At 36.3% G+C, this 23768-nt stretch overlaps 1 protein-coding gene across 1 annotated transcript; it reads left to right on the forward strand.

Moving 5' to 3' along the window:
• Window positions 1-1390: 1390 nt before the first annotated feature.
• LOC132101337 (major intrinsically disordered Notch2-binding receptor 1-like) lies at window positions 1391-20853 on the forward strand. The gene is made up of 5 exons (XM_059506223.1): window positions 1391-1932; window positions 2258-2297; window positions 2842-5126; window positions 11650-11904; window positions 18848-20853. Exons 3-5 carry the CDS (start codon window positions 2880-2882, stop codon window positions 19043-19045), a joined length of 2700 nt encoding a protein of 899 aa, XP_059362206.1. The 5' UTR covers window positions 1391-1932; window positions 2258-2297; window positions 2842-2879; the 3' UTR covers window positions 19046-20853.
• The last annotated feature ends 2915 nt before the right edge of the window (window positions 20854-23768 follow it).

The raw sequence follows: 23768 nt of genomic DNA on the forward strand, positions 1-23768 counted from the left end.
TGATGCATTAGATGCAATTAAAGTGTGCATATGAATGAGTGAAGATGTTTCAATTGCGAAAAAAGAGAAGGAACATTCACAGAATGTTTCTTTCATCTCTAAGTGTCTAAGTTTGATTATGCAATGCTGATTCCAGCCGGAAAAGGAGGAGATGGCCCCCTACTGTCCCTGATATTTAGCAGATCCAATTAAACTGGTTCAGAGTTTCAAAAGCTCAGTGCTTCACACATGGATCTTCGGCCTCTTTGATAGGCTTTCTCTTGGAGTGAGGTAACATCCATTGAGTCGGGCCTCTGTTAACACGGTTTAGTCGGCTGGAAAATTAAGAATATCGGACATGAACAAGAGGGTTGTTGAAGCTCAGCTTCTTAAGGCCTGTTTAAACTTTCAGACATTCAGTCCAAATGAAAGCAGCACTTTCTGTGTGTCCTCAAAATCATGTTAAATCTTGCTTATTTGTATTTTATTATTTAATCTTGTAAAGTGTAACACTGTGTCTCTGTGCGACCAGCACATCATTGGTTGTGAGTTTAGGGTGAGTTTTGAGTTTTGTGACAGGCTGCAAAAAGCAAGATCTACGGTATATAAGCTTCTGTAAGACCTAAGCCAAACCAGCTGAATGCTAACAAGAGTCTGGCAAAGCTGAGTGAACAGTAATACAATATTGATTTGTCAGGAGCAATGATATTGACTTGAGTTGTGTCTGTCACTGATGTTAGTGGTGCAAACAAACGAATGGCCAGAGTTCCCTGAAGGTTCATGCAAGTGTCAACCAACAATCTAATGAAAACATTTCAGCCCAGGGCACCGGATTACCATATTAATGCTATTATCAGAAAACTGTTATGCATTATATGCATGGCATCTGTTTATGAATTCATGTTGCCTTAGAGACACCACCTTACAATAATTTAGCAGCTGCATTGTCTGTTTTATGGCCAAGTATCAGTGGTTACCATGAATCAAACCGTGTTATGTGTTATGGAAGAATAGTAAATCAAAACTGCATAGACCATAAGGTCAGTGGTGTATGGATAATTTAGAATACAAATATATGATGCATTGTTATTTACACTGTATGTAGGCCTATATGTTATGCAAATCCAGTTTTGTTTTTGTATACTAATTTGTATTTATTTATCTAGCCTCTAAAGAATAGCTCCCAAAAATAGTAATATCTAACAAAGTTGAATTAAATTTAATTGTTGTGCTGTTTGCTTTATGAATTTGTTAAAATGCCCTTTTTTTTCTGTGTCATAATTTTTTAGGGCCATGTAATGGCTAATTTCCACTGTGACAACTTACCCCATACAGTGTGTTTAAATGAACTGACAAGTAGCCCGTTCTCCTCGTTTTTATCTGGCAACAAGAGGCTCCGGAGATTCGTTTTTCAACTTTATCATTTTGCATTAGTTTTGTTTTCCATTTAAACACGCATTCATCTGAACATGCAGACAGAGGTGTGTTAGAAGAAGAACGCTAGAGAGTCGAGTTGTAGCTTAATGCAGTGCTTGCGATCTGCGACTCCCGCATGTCTGAGCCACTGACGCGTCACGCAGCGCCTTCTATTAAATGCAGAATATGACTAAATTCCCGTTTGCCCATTCCTCAGTTTGTCTCCACGCGCTCGCGATGGTCTTAAGGTGACATTACGTAATTCTAGGTGGAAACAAAGACGAGTTGAGCTCTCTGAGCTCGACCAGATGGAGAGAGAGAGAGCATCTCCCTCACCAAACTCCCCCTGCGATCCGGACGGGATACAGATGAAGAGAGGCCATTCCAAAGCATTCCCAGTGGTCAGGTGGAAGCGGGGATTTATGGTGCTGATGCTGTGTCGTGCAACTGCAAAGAAATGTCTGTGGATTAATAATGCACTGCTGCCCAGTTTTTCCGCTGTCGATCCAGAGGACAGCCGATGGGACCGCAAAATAGGTGTGTGTTCTTTATCTGTTGTTAATGATTTATTATGGATCTGACATTTTTTGTACGTTCAAATATGGGATGATTTTCAATCACCCTTTTCAGCACAGTTTCGTGATTGTGAATGTGCTCATTTGTGCTGTTTATTATTATTATTATTATTTTAACCCTAATTGATTTTTTTCTAATGCAGTGCAAATTGATTTGCAGTCCTATTATGCAACTAAACCCGCTATAGTTGTTTGTGTAGAACAATTGTTTCTTAATTCAGTTGTTCAAGTTTCTTATAAGATTTTCATTGCAAATAATTATCAGTTTCCATTCTTTTACATTTAAGATCGGAGGGACCAAATGCACAGTGCAGTCCAAATCCATAGGTAAGCAATATTACATGTGATTTATTTCATATTTCAGTTGTTTCTCATCGACAGTGGGGAAGTCAAATGGAGACTTTTGCTTTAACATGTTAAAATGTTTTTCTGAAAATCTTTAGTTATTTTATGTGTCTTCTATAGAGTTTCAGAAGAGATCTCAACAATATCTGAAACTGTACTCATATTTGTTAATGATACCAAAGTCAGTGAGTTAAGTGAGTCACATAATTAATGTGACAAATGAAGAAATGGTGCAATATCTTAAGTAATTTCATATTGATTTCATGCCATTACATTTCTTTGTCTTAATTTTCTTAAAATAAATAAATAAATAAATAAATAAATAATATAAAATAAACATTTTGAATTCTATATTCTCAGTCTTTTGGAGCACATTGCAAAAGTCATTGAAAACGACATATTGATCAATTAATATTCTGAGTATGTCTATGATGGTTACAGTCATGCATCTTGATATGATTTTTATGGTAGTTTGGCAGATGGCTCACATTTCTTCAGTCACTAATCATTCATCTGTCCCCTACAGGCTGTCCTTTCCTCACAAAATCAAGAATCAAAACAGCAATGGATGCCATGCCAGAGTATTCCCTCTTCCTTGTGAGGATTTTGGAGGAATTGGATACTAAGTACAGTACTGTTTCGTACCAAGACCTTTGTAAGTCCCTGTGTGCCCGGTTTGATTTGGTCCATTTGGCTAAGCTGAGGAGTCTGCTGTTCTACACAGCATGCTTGGATCCAGCTTTCCCCGCAACCTTATTCAAAGACAAGATGAGATGCTCGGTGGAGGACCAACAGTCCAAGAAGCTCATGGTGGCAGCGGACATTGTCACCATGTTTAATCTCATCCAGATGAATGGAGGTATGGCCAAAGACAAGCTGCCGATGGGTCCGAGACCCAAGTTTCACAAGAACCAGTCTTTTGAGTCCTGTCGATCTGACACGGATGTGTATAAATTCAATGATAATGACAGGGGGTACAACCTCTTGGACACCAGGGGACATCATGTCTCTCGGAAGTCACCCTGCCCAAAATCTGACTGCAATAACTGCCAGCAGTTTATACCAACCTCAGAACCCAACTTCCGCTTGGGAGTCACCAACAATCTGAAATGTAGGGCAGCATCACTGGATAAACTGCAGCATCTGCCACAGTACCCCACCGTCAGTCCTCCTCGGTGCGAGATGCAGAGCACTTACTTCCCCATGGACATCGACAGCGAGTCAACAACTGACCAGGAATCTCTCCATGCCAACCCAGGAATCAAGGATGTTTTCGTGTCTAGCAGAGAGCCTTTCACCGTGCACTCATGCGTGCAAAAGCGGAATATCTTCAAAGAGGATTTCCACAACCTTGTTGCCTTTTCACCCAACGTGATCACTATGGAGTGCAGAGCGAAACCCAAAGCTGGTGGCGAGTACCATCACAGGAGGGAGCTGAACAAGCCTCCCACTTTCTTCAATCACAGTTTCGATCTGCCGTACAGCAACCCTTACTTTGAACCCATCAGCTCACCCATTCAGAACAAAACACGGGTGAAGCATGAGAGCCTGGACGACTTGCAAGCATCCACATACTTTGGACCTACAACGGTCTCCGAGTGTGTGAGCAGCAGGAGGACTTCTAGCAAGCATGGAAAACAGACAGCCTGGCCTGTCAAGAGCTTGAGTCTCAATACCGAAGAAGGTCCTGACTTTGAGAGGTCATTTTTGAACAGCAAAGTGGCAAAGGACAATCACCGTCATAATGTCAGTGTCATGGAAAATGACCAGCACTTTCAGTGTGCAAAGGATAAGCCCACTGCTTCTCCCTCAGGTTTCCCAAAGAAGTTCAATGGAACCAAAACAAAAGAGTTGACTTCAGTGGCTTGCGGACCCACTGTTGAGAAAAGAGAGGTTGGGAAAAAGTACAAGGACAAGAGTGTCAACTGTCCATCATTTCAGTCGAGCAATGTGGACAATGGCATGAGTGTTGGGACCCAGACAGAACAATCCGAAACTAGGAAAGCGAAAGATTATGCCGGTCACAACAAATATGGAGAGAGGCCGCCCTTCAAACACTCAGAAGAAGACTCTGAGATTGTCAGCGACGATATCAGTGACATCTTTCGCTTCCTGGATGACTTGAGTGTGTGTGACTCTCTTGGAGTTGTGCAGTCATCGTGCTACAACAGCAACGGCTCACTGTCTCAGGTGACGAAATCAGATGGGGACAGCTCACCTGAACGCAACACTGTCAAGCTGGGCAAAACTACCATCAAGCTCGACCGCCTCTTCCAGTCACTGGAGAACTCAGATGATGAGCTCAAAGAGAGCGTCTGCAAACTGGTACGCAGGATTGGTGAGATTGAGAAGAAGCTTGAATCTCTTTCAGGGGTGCGAGGGGAGATCTCTCAAGTCCTCTCGAAGCTCACTAGACTGGATGAAAAGATTCAAGAACCGGAGGCAAATGGGAAATCAAGTGATAATGGTCACATGGAACAAATTAAGACTGACGCAAACCTCTCGCCTCACGTTTTCCAGTGTCACACCACTGGACACAACATGAAGGTGGAAAAAAGTCCAGAATGGTGCTGCTCGGAGGCTGATGGGAGTGAAAGCCTCAGGGTTAAAGCATTAAAGAAGACCATTCTCACTCGCAGGTCATCCAGGTCGCTAACCGAAGAGAACAGTGCCACTGAGTCCAAAGTGGCCAGTATCACCAACTCGCCTCGAGACTGGAGGACTGTTTCTTACTCAAGTCACACAGGGGAGGAAAGGAAAGAAAGAGACCGGCATAGTGAAGGCAAGGACAGACATAAGAAACCCAGAGAGGTAACAAACCAGTATACTGAACTATTTTGTCCTTACTGCATGTTGAATTTGCTGTTGAGAGGGTTGTAACCTAAGGTTCTTCATTGCATTGCTATCTTATTGACTGAATCACTCGATTGGTGCATCTCTTTTTTTAAATGACTGATTGGCAAAACCGACTTATTAGATCACAAGAGTCATCAGTTTATATCCTAAATAGACAGAAATCTTACTTCATCAATGAACTGACTGAGACGACTCACGTTGACTTGAAATGAGCTCAGAACTGATACTACATTAAATTATGAAATTACAAAACAAATGGATATTTGGAAGAATGTGCTTTGAAAAAGCATGGATTGTGGACAGTGCTTTAAAATGACTTGACTTGAAATGCATACTTGTTAGGTTAGTGAGACGTAGATCAGTCTGTACCTTGTTGTAATAGTAAAATCAAGGTTTAGTGCCCACAATTAATTGTTTTCACGTGACGTCACACACTCATAGGGACACACACCTGGAGAGCAAAACAAAGCCTTGCTCCAATGACCACCAGTTACTTTTAAGCAGTTTGCATTTAATAATGTAGTAAAATGCAGATATTAAAAAGCAAAATTCAGTAAACACATTATTTTGTGCAGGCAAGCAGATGAAGCCAGAATATAAACGCAATGTGCAAAGTTTCACGTTAAATTGTTTCCCATAGGAAACCATTATAAGGAAAACACCGAACCATAAAGCGGACTGTGTTCATATTCCAGCCTCATTTGCTTGTCTATTTAAACTATGCATCATTTATATAGAGATTACTGAATTTGATATTTTGATATGAAATATATTAAGGCACTTTAAGTGTTTTTACAATGTTTTGTCACAATGTTTAATGATTGAAATATTGCCATGGGTGCTTAATATGGATTACAAATAACCAAAACTTGCACTTTGTTTTATTCTTTTGTGGGGTGATCTAAATATTTGCGGCTGTGAAACTGATGGAAAATTGACAGGCTTGTGCTGCAGTTCTATGGATGTTTCACCCTTCAAGTCTTTGAGCCAGTCACGTGACTGAAAGCTATGATTTAGTCTGTCAAACGAGCTACTGTGGGACACATTTGAGCAATCTACCATTATATTCCATTCATTGATTATTTTGGCAATAGTCATTGAGTTTAAAAATCTTGGTTGCTGTGCAAAGACAAAATCCAACACAGTCAATCGAATAAACAAACACACTATTGGTAAGGGGTAAACATTATTATGTCTAGCACCCACTTACCTGGTTTTAAGCAAATCAGTTGCGACTACACTAAGAATGTTAGTCACCTTGATGTTCATGCGCCAGGCTGAGAAGATGTCAGATTTCTCCTACACCGTTGCATGGTTTTGCATTGGTTTACACCCCTAGGTGGTTATGCACAATTACCCTCCATCACTTCCTAAAATACATGCAGCATGTTGTTTTGGAAGCAAGCTAGCTTTAATATCATATCTCTAATAGTGCAGCTATGGTCTCTTGTGGTGCAATTAACACACAATTTACCTATTCTACCCTACACTTAACTGTGGGCACAGACTGAGTTCAGGGCACAACAGAGAAAAAGACAAATCATTTGAACTCAATCCTCCTAGAGGAACAGGGATTTCATGGCAAATTGGTCCTGTAAAGTATTTACCAGCTCTCGAGTTAGTATGTTGACACATCTATCTCTGCAGCATTGAGAAGGCTATGTAAACGATTATATTATGGTATGGTATATGTTAGTTTTATTTATTTCCCCTGTTGTGTATTATGTCATGTTAAGGTTCTATCTTGTTCTGTTATATTTTTCTGCTTTGGGCTATTGTATTTTGTTATATTATGTTATGGTTCTGTTCTGTGCCATTTAATCTGCTCTGTTATGATTATCTTGTTCGTTTTTTTTTTAATTTTTATTATTGGTTGGTTCTGATTTGTGCTAGTTATTTTATGGTTAATTTTTGTTTTATTTGTTGTTTTGTATAGTTCTGTTGTGTTCTTTGCCAGTTATTTTGTTCTGTTCTGTGACATTCTCCTCTTTTCTACTTTTGTTGTGTTCATTCTATTCTATTCTATTCTATTATATTCTATTCTATTCTTTTTATTTAATCTATTTTGGAGTTTGTTCTGTTATTCTGTTTCTTCTTTTGCTTTCTATTCTATTCTATTCTCATTGTCCTTATTCTTTTCTGATGTATTTTGTTATTTTGTATTCTTAATAATGTCTCTCTCCTCTCCTCTCCTCTCCTCTCCTCTCCCCTCCCCTCCCCTCCCTCCCCTCCCCTCCCCTCCCCTCCCCTCCCCTCCCCAATAACAGGGGAACTGCATTTCTGTTTCTTGACACCTGTGCTGTAAAAGCTTTTTTTGTTTCATCTTTCATTTAAAAGTATTGCTTTCATGGATTTAAATAAGCGCCGTCAATGGGGTTCGAAGCAAACAGCAAACATAATCTGCCAAATATCTATTCAGCTCTGAATGTTTTGGTAAATGTTTTTTTTTTTCTGGGTTAATGTGAGTCTTACTGTATGCATCCTGTCGCTCCCTTTGATTTTTTTTTCTGTCTGTATCACCCTGCCTCTAATTCACATGAAGTTGTTACGCCAGCCTTTTAGCACGACTTGTTTATGAGAGCGAGCGCAGCCAATGAAGCCAGAAGATACGAGAGAACTGTCATTTCCAGACATGCTCTTAGCACAACATCCCTTCCTTCTCGTAAAGTGCCCTTGATAAAGGGCAATGCAAACCTTTTTCTTCAAGCCCAAACAAATGTGCCAGCTAGCCAAGCAATAAGCACATGTCAGTAGTGGTCAAACTAAAAGCACACTTTAAATATTTGGCTGGCGCAGTAACAACAAGCAAGGCTTATAGTCGCTTGATTTCAAGGCTATCTTCAGTGAGGTTTTAATTAAGACTGTGTGTGCCCATTCAACTTCAAACTGTGCTGGATAGAGTATGTTCTAATTAAAGAAAAGTGCCCTGAATAGGCAGATGGATTTACACGACGAATTTAAGGATTATGTTTTTAGCAAATGTGTGGTTGTTTCCTGTGCAAATCTTACCGCAACAACAGGTTGTTGTGGTTGATTGCCAGTGTTTTGATAAGTGGTTGCCTGAGGTGTTCTGCACAGTGTATTAATATTATTTGTATACTATTTTTTGTTAATATTTTACATCCGCTTTTATTTATTTATTTTATTAATTTTAGCTTTAATTTCAAATTTTAGTGAAAGTTTTAGGAACTTTAGTTACTAAATTAAGTACGTGTTTTTGTTATGTTTAGTACCTTGTTTTTGAATATTTCTATTTAGTTTTATGATATTTTAATATTATATTTGTAATTTCTATTATATTTTGAATTATATTTTGTTTTATTTTAAGTTTAAATATTTAGTTTGTTATTTTATGTGCTTTTGTTGTTTAGTACTTTGTTTTTAAATATTTATATTTAGTTTTAATTTATTTTCCAGTTGTACTACTTTAACATCAACTTATTTGTTCTTATTATTTATATACTATTATATTATTTACTAATATTTTGAATTATCTTTTGATTTTCATAGTTTTAATTTTCATTTTAATATTAGTTTTTTGTGTGCTTTTATGTTTACTGTTTACTTATGTTTATTTTTTGTTTTAAAGCTTTATATTTATTTTAAATATAATACTTCAACTTCAATTAATTTATTTTAGTAATTTTTATATACCATTATAGTATGTAGATTTTATAACAATTTGTTATGTGCTTATGTTTATTAGATTGTGTTATTTATTTATTTTTTTGTAATTTTAGTACTTCAGATTAAACTTGAATAAAAAGCAGCAGCACATTATGCTTTTACACAAACAGCATGCCAATGTTTCATAGCTCATGTTCTTAGCAGCAACACTAATGATTGTGTCTCAGTGAGATTACACTTAATGAATTTACTGCAATGCCACAAACCATTCTTTTATAACTTGTAATGTGTTGGTTATGTAACATTATGAGGAAATAAATACAGAATCCTGGTTAGATGATGAAATATGAGTCTTCAGTGAGTCACTGTCATCTGTATGACATTGAGTCTGACCTGCAGCACACATTATATCACTGCTGCTGTTTTCTTGGCGAGAAATAACATGTACCTCAAATAAATATCATAAACACAACATTTTTCCTTCTCTCAGTTGGCCATTCCTCATTTGCATCTGTGGTTGTTTGATTAGTCTTTCCCTGCTGGAAAACAGGAGGTGGATCAACATTACACTCTTCAGCTCTCACTCCTGTGGCTTTCTTTCATTTTCACCTTAGCTCAGGCCAGACAGAGCAACACCTTACCTTACATGTTAGCCAGGAGAGAGAGAACAAGAAGAACGTGGGTGGTTTTATTTTTGTATTTGTTTATAAAATGAACAGAGACAGAGAGACAAAACTAATATTGCAATTATACTTATAGATAATATAGTTTCTAACTGGTGGGTAGCAGCCAGAAAATAGGTCACAGTCTGTCCTGGTAGTTTTAAAATGGAAGAGAAAACTTATCTTTTCCAGGCAAACCCTGTGGGATTTTGGCACAAAATCACCTGCAGGTAATTATATAATTCTATATCAGTGTTGGTCTGCAAGGATTTTTGGGCATGTCCAATGTGACGTCTGGGACCTGATGCAAAAACCACTGATATAAATTCTATAGATGCATATACTGTATGGTGAACACATAATGTCCATTGACATTTTTTGTATGAAGGTTGTGAAACAAAAAAATGCAAAATGCAAAAAAACAAACAAAAAAGAAAAAAAACCTTTTGATTGACTAAAGAGTGCATAAGATAAAAAAAAAATAATATTTGTAAACTGGTTCTTGAAAAGTAGGCTAAGTCTCAAAATAGTCCAGTCAGAAATGTGCAACCATAAATTGTGCTTAGCATTTGACATAAGAGTCTTATTTTGTAAATGAAAATTATGAGTTGAATGAGTGAATTGTTAAAGATACGTGTTCACAAAAATATAACTTTATGTGTAAAAAGTAGCATTGCATTTGTGAAATTTATTGTGTAAATATATTAATTATAGCTCAATAATTTAATACTGATAGCTCGACAAATATCCACTTTTTAATCATAAGATCATGGTACAGGTTGACAAAGATTTCTTGAAAGGATGACTGTCACACACATATATATATATATATATATATATATATATATATATATATATATATATATATATATATATATATATATATATATATATAACTATATATGTATATATATATACACACATAAATATATATATATATATTATTTATAGGATAGTTAATTACTTTAGAAAGGGAAATCTGATGTTTACAGGGTATTTCTATGTTTTATACTGTGCCAATTTACTAATATAACAAATGGAAACAAGCTAAAATAACATCCTTTTGAAAAAAAAAAAAAATAATAATAAATGAAGAACACACAAAGTTACTAAATGTTTGTATATCATGTTTTGAAAAAAAAAGTATACACTTAGTACAAGCTGCATCAGCTGCTCATTTTATTTTTTCAAGTTTTTTTTTCCTCCCTAATGATGCTTGTTTTGTAGAATGGCCCAGTTCATGATAATCAAATCTTTCAGGTTTTACAAGCTGCAGTACTCCAGTGTCCCTCCGGACACAAATAAGCTCCTGACTCAGATGTTATTCTTTATAATAGTTTAAGGACTGAGACAAAGACTCATTTCATGCCCCGCAAACAAGACCACAGTCATTCCTGCTTGCACAAACGTACTGTATATATATATATATATATTGCTGAGACTTCTAGCTGATGCAGTGTGTTTGCATCACACCCTTGTATACAGTGTTTGCATCACAGAAATAAATTACAATTTAAAATATATTCCGATGTAAAACAGTTATTTTAAATTGCAATAGTATTTCAAAATGTTATTTCTTATCAAATAAATGGTGAACATAAGAGAATTCTTTCACAAACATAAAAAAGTCCTACCTCTTAAAGGGATACTTCACTAAAAATGAGAATTGTAGTCATTTACTCAGCCTCATGTTTATCCAAACCTTTATGAGATCCTGTCTTCTGTTGAACATAAAGAATATATTTTAAAGAATATTTTTTTACTAAACAGTTTGGATTTCCATAGTATTGAAAAAAAAATACTTAAGTTAATTGGGGACTATAAACCATTTGGTTACAATATCTTCGTTTATGTTTAGCAGAAAAAAGAAATGATTACAGATTTAGAGCAAATCGACAAAAAACACATGTTCATTCTTTTGGGCGAACTATCCCTTTAAGGTTTGGGGTTTGTAAACTCCACTTCTGAAACTTAAATGTGGATGGAATTTTATTGTGAGGTATTTTGCATGTAGATTTGATTCACCAGCTGTTTTGTTACATTTGTGTTACAGCATGACAAAGGCTTTTGTTTTGCCTTACTTGTTCAGTATCATCAGTCTAAAGATGCATCTAACGTTCTCCTCAGATCAGCAGAAGAGATACGAGGCTTCCCCCTCCGTGACCTCTCCTCCCATTTCTCCCCTACAGACAGATCGGCAGTATGAAGCCCACCAGGCCCACCGCTCCTCAAAGCCGCCCAAGGACTCCTACCTGGTGGAGCAGGTGTTCAGCCCACACCACTTCCCTCCCGCCGTCAAGATTCACGTGAAGGGCAGCCCTCTCTATACGGACCAGCGGCTGACCGGCCTCCCCGATGGCAAGCGCTCCCAGCCCTCCTGGACCATCGAAGAGTACAAACGCAACTCAGGAGACAAGAACAAGCTCAGTGCAATGGACCTGCAGGTGAGAGTCGACCTCGCTGTGATTGCAACCTTGCCAGTCTAGACATCCTGAAAAACTGAGCAAAATTAATTTCTGAAATCTAACATATTTTTCAGACATGCAATATAAATCACTGCATCAATATGAATCACTGAATTGTTTACTAAAAGATTCATTCATTAACCCTAAGACTGAACAATTTGTTCACAAATTGGTCTGAATGAGACTTAGAGGTAATTTAACCCAGAATGGATTGTGGAAATAAGATCATTTGTCTGTGACTTTTTAAAACAAAAATATTTTATTGAAGAAAAAATAAAAACATAAATAAATTGGTGAATCATGGGCATTAAATTATGTTAATGCAAATGATATGTGTTTTATGAGCTGATTCATTGTCAAAACATGATATATACATACCAAAAACATGATTTATAGCACTTTTGGTGTACATATGGCTTTACTAGAATATATTAGAGAGATTTTGTTAAATGTCACTAAAGAATCACTGAATTGTTCACTCACTAACAAAACTGAACAATTGATTTACTGAAGTGGACTGAATCAGTCTGAGAGGTTCTAGAGTTGACAGCTCATGGTCTCCTTTAACCAAAAATTGTTTACCTTTTACAACAATGTATTTAATTAACCTTTTTTAAGCACATGTGAATGGATGTGGTATTGCAATACGCATCCTCAAAAATAACAATTATTTAAGGAAACCAATGACTTTATAGGAGAGTAATGAGATGCATGCCATGATGATATATAAAAGAACATAAGAACATGAACAAAGTCATCACAGAAATGAATCAGACTTTCCATAATATTGAAAAGTTGATGTTACCAACTAAAACAAACAAACAAACAAAAAGTTGCAAAGACCAGGAGCATGTTTTAAAGTGAAAAGGGTCCATTTATATTCATGCAGGCTTGAAAACTGTCTGTTGTGCACTTGTTTTAGATGAAGGCTTACAGTTGTTTGTTTCAGATGATTTTATCTATGTTAGCTATCTTCAGACATAACCGCGTGCTATCGATAGAGGACGGCACACAATAAAAAGGCTTTAGTATAGGAGACAGCACACAGCAAGCCTCTCTTATAATAAAATAATATATGCTGTATTTTATTGACTCTCTCCAGAGGGATATTGGCTTTGAATGGACAAAAGCAAGTGATGGCTTTAAAACTAGCTATTTTCGTGCTGAAGTAAAATATGGATCAGAAAAATAAATTGCTGACTACTTTGATGGCTTGTGCAACCTCTGCAGCTGAATTTTAAAGTGTGCCCTACATCTTTGCATCACATCTGTGTTACCTATTCACTCCAGTGCATGGAAATGTGGCTAGAAGCAGGGGAGCATCTCTCATTTTGCCAATTTGCAAGGGCTTGTAGGTTTTCTGAAGGACTGCTTACTCAACCACAGCATGAGAAGAGCAGAAAAAAAGACAGTAAATGTCATACCAGTGTTTCTAAGTGACACAGCACAGCACTTGTAAACCTTGAACAAGATGAGTTTGGATAGGTAGTTTTCTGGATTTCTGCAGCAAGGATGCAATTGTATGAAAACTATAGGTAATTAATGATTTAAATAAAATTATGTAACTTTTTATTTAAATGTATTTATTTTAATTAATTATTATTATTATTATTATTACTTTTTTTTTTTTTTTTTTTGCAGATGCATGCCACTTTAGATATTGTTGCAGGCATTAAAAACATTTATGAATTATTCTAATTATTTTTCATATAATTAAATTATAATATAATTATTTTATACTTTGTCTAATGTCTTTTTAAGGCTTAAATAATAAAATAAATTATTAAAAACCTTTAACTATAATAGTATTTGTGTGTTTAATATATTTTGTAATATTAATATTGAAATAAAATATAAGTTAATAAATAACTTTAATAGTGCAGATATCTGTTTATTTTTAAATGTATTACATACATGGAAATATAAATAATTAGATAAACACCTTCTAAATTATTATTATTATTATTGTTTGATATATAAAAAATATATGAACATTAATTATTAAACAACATTAATATTACAGGTATTTATTTATTTATTTAACTTTTTTACATTTGTGTGTCAAGTAGTCAACTCTTTTGAGCTGTGTGGGAAGCCAGACACTCCAGAAAAGGCTGACAAGTGTGTGTTCACAAGTACAAGTCGTTTAAAAAACAGTGCAGACTGAACATAAGAACATGTCCTGTGTGAACGGCCCATTTGATGATTTAGAAAAAGTTCTGTTGCCATAGCAATTACAGAAAGGGAGATTTAAGATAGTTAATCTCAGGTTTCTCACAGGAGAGTTTGGTACCGTTGAGGATTCATTTCCTAATATGCATCATTTGCAAAATAACTAGTTTTTTTCCCTGGTCAACTCTGTTATGAATCAATTAGTCTCTAGATCATGGATTGTGTTCTAAGAAAATAGACAATGATAATTTAATTAATCAATAACATTAAATGATAGCTTTATTGATGATCTTTGTAATGTTGTTTTGTTTGAATAAGGTTTTTGCTAATTGTGCAAAAAAATAAAAAATAAAAAAAATAAAATAAAAAACAATATGTACTCTCTCAGACCATCCAAGACGTAGATGAATTAGTTTCATTTCAGATTTGGAGAAATGTAGCATTACATCTCTTGCTCACCAATGGATCCACTGCATTGAATGGGTACCATCAAAAAACTGCATGTTTGTAAGAAACAAATTAATCATTAAGACATTTTTAACTTCAATCTGTCACTGTTGATCCATAATCCATAATACTTCCTCTCCTGTTGTCATCTCCAACTGTTTTGGACTGTTATAGCTTGTAAACAGTACTTGATCTGTGCATATTTCTCTCCTGATTCAGACAAGATTTTTCCAAATCTGTTCTGATGAAGAAACAATCTCGTCTACATCTTGGATGACCCGAGGGAGAGTAAAATGTCAGCAAATGTTCATTTTTGGGTGAACTGCTCCTTCAAAATTAAATGCGTAGTAACTGTAATGCTTTTAAAAAAATTATCAGGTTGCAATTATACATTCGTAGTCGACAATAAGACAATAAACTTTGTCACCTCTACAACTACAACTAGTAATTGCTGTTTTTTCCTTCATGGAATTATGGAGTTTTTTTCCACATAAAAGAATCTGGTTATATTTCTTGCTCACTGCTGGTGTTGATATAAGATTACTCTGAGCTTATACAGAGATGGTTAATGCCTTCAGTGTGCATGCAGTTATACATGCTCAGTGTTGCAGAGGAAAGTGCGATTGGTGACGGCATCCTGCTGCCAGTTATTGCTGAAATTAATGCCATTTGATATTCAGAACCAATCCAGATGTGACAAATGGCAAAATTTAACAAACTTTGGATGCAAAAGTGCCTGGATGACAGTCATTAGAGGCACTGAAAATGGCAGCATTTTCACAGCTGTTCAAGGTGGTGTCCCATTTATTTGTTTTGTAAGGGAAACAGGTCAATTTAGCTCAAAAGGATAAATTTAAGATTTTAAAGGGAATTTGGACAGAATCACTGTTTTATGGCTGATCACTGAGATGGCCAGCGATTCATTGAATGAGCCGTATAACATCAACCTTGCAATGGATATCAATATCCAAAGTATAGTGAAAACACTATTAATTATCACAGCAACAAGATCATCAGTTTAAGAAGACATTAACTTGTAAGTGTCATGATCATCATCATGAACTCCAGTAGAGGGCACTCCACTCAGGACTCTGGCATCTTGTTCCCTCTTGTTACAGCGACTTACAGTGCATTAAGGCTATTTTTTTTACCTATCATGTGTCCCCTGGGAATCGAACCCCCAACCTTGATAGCGAAATGCTCTACCAATTGAGCTACAGGAAAACATTACAGACAATCACAAAAGTTGTATTTAGTATTGTTGTATTGTAAGACATTACATACTTCATTAGATAAAGCTAAGACATGTAAACTAATATAACAGATAAGCACATGCACCCACACATTCACACAAGTTGCAGGAAGAGAGAAAGTTAGGAAAGACTGAGTTTAAGAGAATGAAAACGTGGAATCCCAAGTTTACAGCAATACGTGAAATTGCATAGACATGAACAGCCAATCACTTAATTAACCCTCGCATTGAGTTCCTCAGTGAGGTTAAAATTAAATTAGACACACCAGTGCAGCTCAGAGTCTTGAGGTAAGTTACTTGCATTACGTGTAAAGGGGGTTCCCTTTGTCGAGAAGGGGGTTTCCCGAGGTTGCTGATTGGCTGGAAGTTCAGTAGTCATTGAAGTGACGTCTTGGGAAGCCCGTGGTTGGGAGTTGTCCGAAGATGCAGGGTTGTGGGTTTGTTGTAGTTTTAGGTGGGCACTCGAGGTCAGACTCTGAGACATGGCTTTACAAAACTTAACTCAGAACATGAAACTCTCAACGGAAAAGCAAAGTAACTAAAGTAAAAGAACAGAAGTAAAGTTTGACGAGACTAGTTGGTGTTTATTCTCATCGTGGCCAAGTAGCAGCAGGCGTGCAGTCCGAAGCACACTGGAACCGCGCTCAAAGAACTCAAAATGTAATGACAGAAAGCATGGCTAAGAGCTAAAACTAAAGCAAAAGCTAGAGTGAAATTTGATGGTGTCCTGAGTATTTAAACTGACCTTTTGGCCACACCTCAAATGTTGTCTTGTCCAATAAGATTTCGTCTTTGCTCGGGGTGTTGCGATGTTTCTCCTGCCCATTCCTAAATCATATGTTATCTTATCAAGCACGTGGTCCGAATTTTCCCACTCTTGCAGGGTGTAATTTTGGAAATGATTCCTATAACAAGAATATGATACATTTGACAAATTGATTGTCAGAAACGTTTCAAGCAAGAAGATTCAAACACACACATACTAAACTTGAATATGAATCCTTAAGCTATTCAATAGTTATTAAAAAGACATGCACAATAAGTGATTAGAAACATGATAGTCAAATGTGTGGGTTACATATATGATATGGAACAAAGCAATGGAATGATATTCGTTTTTAAGTCTTTTTGAAGTAATTTTTGTGCATCAACAGTTTCTGTGCCATTCTTTGATAAGGTCGTTCTGTGGAGACCAGAGGTTAAAAGGTCCTCTTAAAGGATTCTCAGTCTGGTTCTATTCTTCTAGGTGGGGGGAGGTCAATCAAAAGAGCTTGTGATCATGATTACTATCATAGATTTACATGTGATGGTCATGCTGTGCATCTCTTTATCCTAATGGTGTTAATGTTGAAAGCTGTTCTGTAAAAAAGAGTTGGTTGGTTAGCTTGCTTCAGACTGGCTGGTGCGCAGATTTGATTCACAAACATCCTCTATCTATCTATCTATCTATCTATCTATCTATCTATCTATCTGTCTGTCTGTCTGTCTGTCTGTCTGTCTGTCTGTCTGTCTGTCTGTTTGTCTATCTATCTATGTCTGTCTGTCTGTCTGTCTGTCTGTCTGTCTGTCTGTCTATCTATCTATCTATCTATCTATGTCTGTCTGTCTGTCTGTCTGTCTGTCTGTCTGTCTGTCTGTCTGTCTGTCTATCTATCTATCTATCTATCTATCTATCTATCTATCTATCTATCTATCTATCTATCTATCTATCTATCTATCTATCTATCTATCTATCTATCTATCTCTGTCTGTCTGTCTGTCTGTCTGTCTGTCTATCTATCTATCTATCTATCTATCTATGTCTGTCTGTCTGTCTGTCTGTCTGTCTGTCTGTCTGTCTATCTATCTATCTATCTATCTATCTATCTATCTATCTATCTATCTCTGTCTGTCTGTCTGTCTGTCTGTCTGTCTGTCTATCTATCTATCTATCTATCTATCTATCTATCTATCTATCTATCTATCTATCTATCTATCTATCTCTGTCTGTCTGTCTGTCTGTCTGTCTGTCTATCTATCTATCTATCTATCTATCTATCTATCTATCTATCTATCTCTGTCTGTCTGTCTGTCTGTCTGTCTGTCTGTCTGTCTGTCTATCTATCTATCTATCTATCTATCTATCTATCTATCTATCTATCTATCTATCTATCTCTGTCTGTCTGTCTGTCTGTCTGTCTGTCTGTCTGTCTATCTATCTATCTATCTATCTATCTATCTATCTATCTATCTATATATCTCTGTCTGTCTGTCTGATAATTGTTGAGTGTCTGTATCTATCTAACTATCTATATAACTGTCATTCTATCTATCATTTTGTTTGTTCTATTTACCATCCATTCGTTCTATCTGTTTTTTGGTTGTTCATTTGTTTGTTCATTCTATCGTTCAATCGTTCTATCTCTCATTGTGTCGTTCTATCTATTGTTCAATCGTTCATACTACAGTATCTGTTGTTTGATCGATCCTCAGTTTATTCTTTCAGTCATTTGATCTTTCATTCAGTTGTTCTATAGAGCAATACTCTATCTATCATTCATTTGTCCGTTCCATCATTTATTCTATCCATCATCCATTCTGCCGTTCGTTCTATCTATTGTACAGTTGTTCTATGTATGTGGTTTGTTCTATCTATCATTCTCTCTGTCATTCTGTCGTCCTTTTGAACATCTATTCGTTTGGTTTCTCTCTGTCTGTCTGTCTATCATTTGTTATATTTGTTGTTCTTTCGTTCATTCTGGCATTCTGTCTCTCATATGGTTTAATCATAGTCCTATTGTTTCTATTATTCCAACTTTCTGTGTCTCTCTGCTTGAAACTTTATATTTTATTTTTCAGTTGTATGTACTCACTGGCTCACCTTGTATTCAATTAAAATGGCAATTTGATGAAAAATTCCATCTCGACAGAATGTTTTGCTTCAGTAATCTATCTGCAGTTAAGCAAGCCGATGAGCCTTCACACAGCCTTCATTTCACAGCAAAGTCACTATCCGCTCTGCACATACGCTTTTCTTCACAGGACCTCTCACCTTTTTCTGTTCCCCTGCAGGTCCAGGAGTCACTCAACCCTAACAATCTGGAGTACTGGATGGAGGATATCTACACACCGGGCTACGATTCGCTGCTCAAGCGCAAGGAGGCAGAGTTTCGCAGAGCCAAGGCTTGTAAAATCGGTGCGTTGATCGTTGCGGCTGCCTGCACTGTGATACTGGTCATCGTAGTGCCCATCTGCACCATGAAGTCTTGAGGTTTCTATGGGACTAACATGGGACTTCATTTGCGGAGGTCTGTAATTAGGTCTGATTTCAGCCACCGGCCTTAGACTTTCCTGGAATGTCTATCCAAATATATCACAACAAAGAGTTAAGGATTGCAATTTGATGTCTTTTTTTATTTCGTTAGTCAATATTTATAACTTGAGTAAATGATTTGTTATGTAGTAGATGGCCTTACTTAAAGGCTCGGAGATGCACCTTTGTTTTATAGTCCAGAATATATTGTACCGATATGTTTAATGTCTGTTTCTCTGTCTTTTTTTTTTTTTTTTTTTTTGGTATTGCAGTAGAAACTAAAAGGAAAGCTTTACGTCTAAGCGCATTCTATTTTTTACTTTACTATGATTACGAAAATTTATTTTTCCGATGAATATGCTAACAGAATGTTTTAAAGACGAGTTGGATTTATCTTTGGAAAGCACTGGAGTGTTTGAGCTTGTGCAATGCCTTTTTATAAGGAATATATATTCAGATTGCGCAAATGTGTGCGTTCAGTAAGGAATAGTTCAGGTGAAAAAGGAAAAGTCTGTCATTGTTTATTCACCCTCATTTATTTTTATTTATTAAAAAAAATAATTTACAGATTTGTAATTTTTTGGTGAATTATTCCTTACCAATGTTGAGGGGTTTTGATTGTAGAATGTGAGGACAGTAAAATGACTCTTTTAATGATGTTTATTCAGTTTGTTTGAATAGTGACATGTGACTTAATTTCCTTTCGATTGGACTGATTCAACTGTTTCAAAAACAATTATATCATAGTACATGGATGCTTTCTCTTTGATTGTGATCATATACAGTATACTTTGCCTTGTTCTATCATAACTAATCATAACACTGTATACTTGAATTGCCAAATCTCAGTTTTTCTCTGAAAGTCGAATGTTTTTCTTGCGCTTATTCACCAGACCAATCTAAAATTTGACCTGACAACAAAAACTATGAACTTACCTTAATGATGTTCACTTTTGACGCTCTTTACAACCGTTGTAGGAATGATTCTTCAGAGAAGTCAAGCTGTAGGGCCGTTGAGAGAAAACCGCCTGTTAGTCAGAAACAATATTGCAGTCAGGCACTGTTCTAAAACTAACGAGCTGCATTTCTTTTCTAACGCCTACACAGGCAGCTATCTTCTGAGGCAGCATCCTAACTGAAATTAGCCCTTAGTGACTGTTTTGGTGTCCTCTAAATAGACAGTAACTGTGTGCGTCATACAAATAACGCTACAAACGTGTAGCACACAGGAAACTTGATTAACAGTTGATTTCTGTAGCGTTTGCCACTAGCACGTTGCCCTTTGGAACTGCCTGTAATGCCTTAAATGCTGTTTATGTAATCAGCTCACTAGGTTTTGGAACAATGTCTGAAAAAAAAAAACTGAACAAAAAACTTATATAAGAAGGTTTTTTCTATTATCACAATATGTGAATGTCATATGGAATAGAGTGCTGCTGGAATGAGTCCCAAAACCCAGAAACAAGAGTTTTTTTGTTTTTTTGCACTTCCAGTTCAACCGTCCTGAAGTCAATGGGTTTTGGTTAAATACAGTACCTGAAATAAGGTCTGTGGTGAACACAACATCTTTTGTATTTCTATTTTTTAAGTTTTTCCCTGTCTCGAGTTTGTCGGGAACATTAAACGTCATCACAACAAACAGAAAAACTAATCTACTCACTAGACTGCTTTAATAGCCTTGCTTTTATAGCCTTGTGTTTATACTCACTCTTTTGCAAAGTATTCAGAAGCTTAGTGGTGGTGATGCTAAAGTCATGCAAACATTGCAGTTTTAGAATTTACAGAAGTTGTGTACCAGAACACAGAACACTGGTTTTCAACGATGAATATATTTCAAAATATATACATTCATATCCCTATTACCACTGTAGCTTTGCAATGAAACTTATAGGACTAATTCACCAAATAATAAAGCATGTCATTTATTTTCACACCTGCTGGCAAACCAAACCCGTAGGCTGATATTTTCTCAATACTACAGGAAGCTTATGAAATGATGTGACAGTATTGTGTGAGAATATCAGCATATGGGTTTGTAATGGCATAAGGTTTGAGTAAATAATGACTCTGAGTGTCGCTTTTGGGTGAACTATTCCTTTAATTGAGCTGATCAGTAATTAGGGCATTTGAATGTGACATTTTCTATGATTGGCTGAATGTCCGGTGACCTCGCCTTCGACACGGGAACTGTGTGTAGTAGCACGCTGTAGACCCCTGTAAATAATTCCAGGTTCAGAGCGCATTGTGTAAATCAAGTGTAACTGGAATCATATTCGAATAAATCTCTTACTGTTCAGACAGTTGAATGTGCATCGGCCTATTTATTTGCATGTGTTTCTCAATATCATGACTGATTTTTTTTTTGGGGGGGGGGGGTATTCCTCTGGATGTGCTCTGTGAAACCAGACTACGACTGATGTCTAAATATGGAAAGTCTATGATGGTGTGTTCCTGGGAATGTTGAGGCGACAATGGCATCTATAAATATCTGAAAATGTTCTAGGTGCTCCATCAGACACTCGTCATGTTACTATTATTGTGATTAAACCTGTATTTGAAGGCTCTGTTCCCAAACCTGATGAGCTGCAGCATTTCAAGGCATCATAAATTTATTTCTGACATGAAGACTGTTCAGAAAGCAAGGCAGCCTTTTCTGAGCTTAGCTTGGAGAAGGCAATCCTAAAATGCATTGTTTCATAAATGCACTGAAAAGTTGCATTAGTAATGACATTGCCTATGCAATAATAAAAACCAAGGTCGTTTCAGAAACCATGCAAGTTAATACAATTAACAAAAGTCACATTTTACTTCATATAATATGCACCGATGAATCATCCACAGTAAGATGAGGGGCATGTAATAGGAAAGTAAATTGGGACATTTTTGATGTCATGTTGACTTTAAGTACAGTATGATTATGACCGTGCAGCTGCTCTCCGGTTCTATCAGTGTGAGATCTACCTCATGCTGGATTCTGGCCTGCTGAGCGCAGCTTATATGAAATCTGGCACAGGTTGGTGTAAAGAGCTGGCACTGGGGACATTATCAAGACCCGCTGAGACTAGAAAACACTTTTCAGAGCGACGCGAATGAGGAGATGTTTAGAGTTAATTTTAAGGTCATTGATTGCCAACAGTTGCTACGGTTTCTAGAAAGTGCAAAGTACAGCAGGATCTGTGAATTCTGTGTATTGGTGAAGATTCAAGTACATCTTGCTAAATTTCAAGGCCAGTTAACCAAGACCAATGTAATACTTGTATTAAAGCATCTGTATGCGGTTTTGTGAAAAACAGTTAAGTGAATGGTCATAAATACACCACTGTCCTAATTACAGTGAATAGAAAAACACATGCTTTTGTTGCTGCCATAAAGCAAAACATATTTTTCACTGAGTTTTGCACTGAAAAGAAACAGAAGCCATCCGCCTTATTAGAAATCAATGTATCATCAGAATGACATTTAATCTCATATTGCAAGGTAAAAAAAAAAAAAGTACATACAGTTGCTTTAATTTTTTCTATTTTTTCATTTTTTTTTTTATTATAATAGCTTACTCATAGATAAGGAATATGTTCAGTATGTCCCTGAACTCAGAAGTAGTATTATTATGTTCCATTTAGGGGTAAATAAGGTACAAAGATGTAGCTTTTAGCTCTTATACATTACCGCTCAAGTGACATCTTTGTACCTTTTTTTTTTTTTTTTTTTTTTATGAGACATTCATAACGTATATCATAATATCATAATATATTTAATTAATGGAACCACCCCTAATGTGAATTGTGAAACAGAATCAAATAGGATCTGATCATTTTTATTCTTATTTGAGTCTGAGCAGTCGTATTGGAGATTGTGTAATCTTCATGTGCTGTATTGGAATAATGGATTGCTGCATATACAGATTTATTTAATAGTCCTATTGGGAACTACAACCCGAATTCCGGAAAAGTTGGGACGTTTTTTAAATTTTAATAAAATGAAAACTAAAGGAATTTCAAATCACATGAGCCAATATTTTATTCACAATAGAACATAGATAACGTAGCAAATGTTTAAACTGAGAAATTTTACACTTTTATCCACTTAATTAGCTCATTTAAAATTTAATGCCTGCTACAGGTCTCAAAAAAGTTGGCACGGGGGCAAAAATGGCTAAAAAAGTTTTGAAAAGATTCAGCTGGGAGAACATCTAGTGATTAATTAAGTTAATTGATATCAGGTCTGTAACATGATTAGCTATAAAAGCTTTGTCTTAGAGAAGCAGAGTCTCTCAGAAGTAAAGATGGGCAGAGGCTCTCCAATCTGTGAAAGACTGCGTAAAAAAATTGTGGAAAACTTTAAAAACAATGTTCCTCAACATCAAATTGCAAAGGCTTTGCAAATCTCATCATCTACAGTGCATAACATCATCAAAAGATTCAGAGAAACTGGAGAAATCTCTGTGCGTAAGGGACAAGGCCGGAGACCTTTATTGGATGCCCGTGGTCTTCGGGCTCTCAGACGACACTGCATCACTCATCGGCATGATTGTGTCAATGACATTACTAAATGGGCCCAGGAATACTTTCAGAAACCACTGTCGGTAAACACAATCCGCCGTGCCATCAGCAGATGCCAACTAAAGCTCTATCATGCAAAAAGGAAGCCATATGTGAACATGGTCCAGAAGCGCCATCGTGT

Source organism: Carassius carassius, chromosome 2 (assembly GCF_963082965.1).
Source record: "Carassius carassius chromosome 2, fCarCar2.1, whole genome shotgun sequence".
In the NCBI taxonomy this organism is placed as follows: domain Eukaryota; kingdom Metazoa; phylum Chordata; class Actinopteri; order Cypriniformes; family Cyprinidae; genus Carassius; species Carassius carassius.

What these genes read in the sequence shown, in the direction of transcription:
- LOC132101337 (XM_059506223.1), top strand. Translation starts at nt 2,880, where the DNA reads ATGGATGCCATGCCAGAGTATTCCCTCTTCCTTGTGAGGATTTTGGAG. An exon ending in GACATAAGAAACCCAGAGAG is followed by an intron (nt 5,127 to 11,649) that starts GTAACAAACCAG and finishes TCTCCCCTACAG; the next exon opens with ACAGATCGGCAGTATGAAGC. An exon ending in TCAGTGCAATGGACCTGCAG is followed by an intron (nt 11,905 to 18,847) that starts GTGAGAGTCGAC and finishes GTTCCCCTGCAG; the next exon opens with GTCCAGGAGTCACTCAACCC.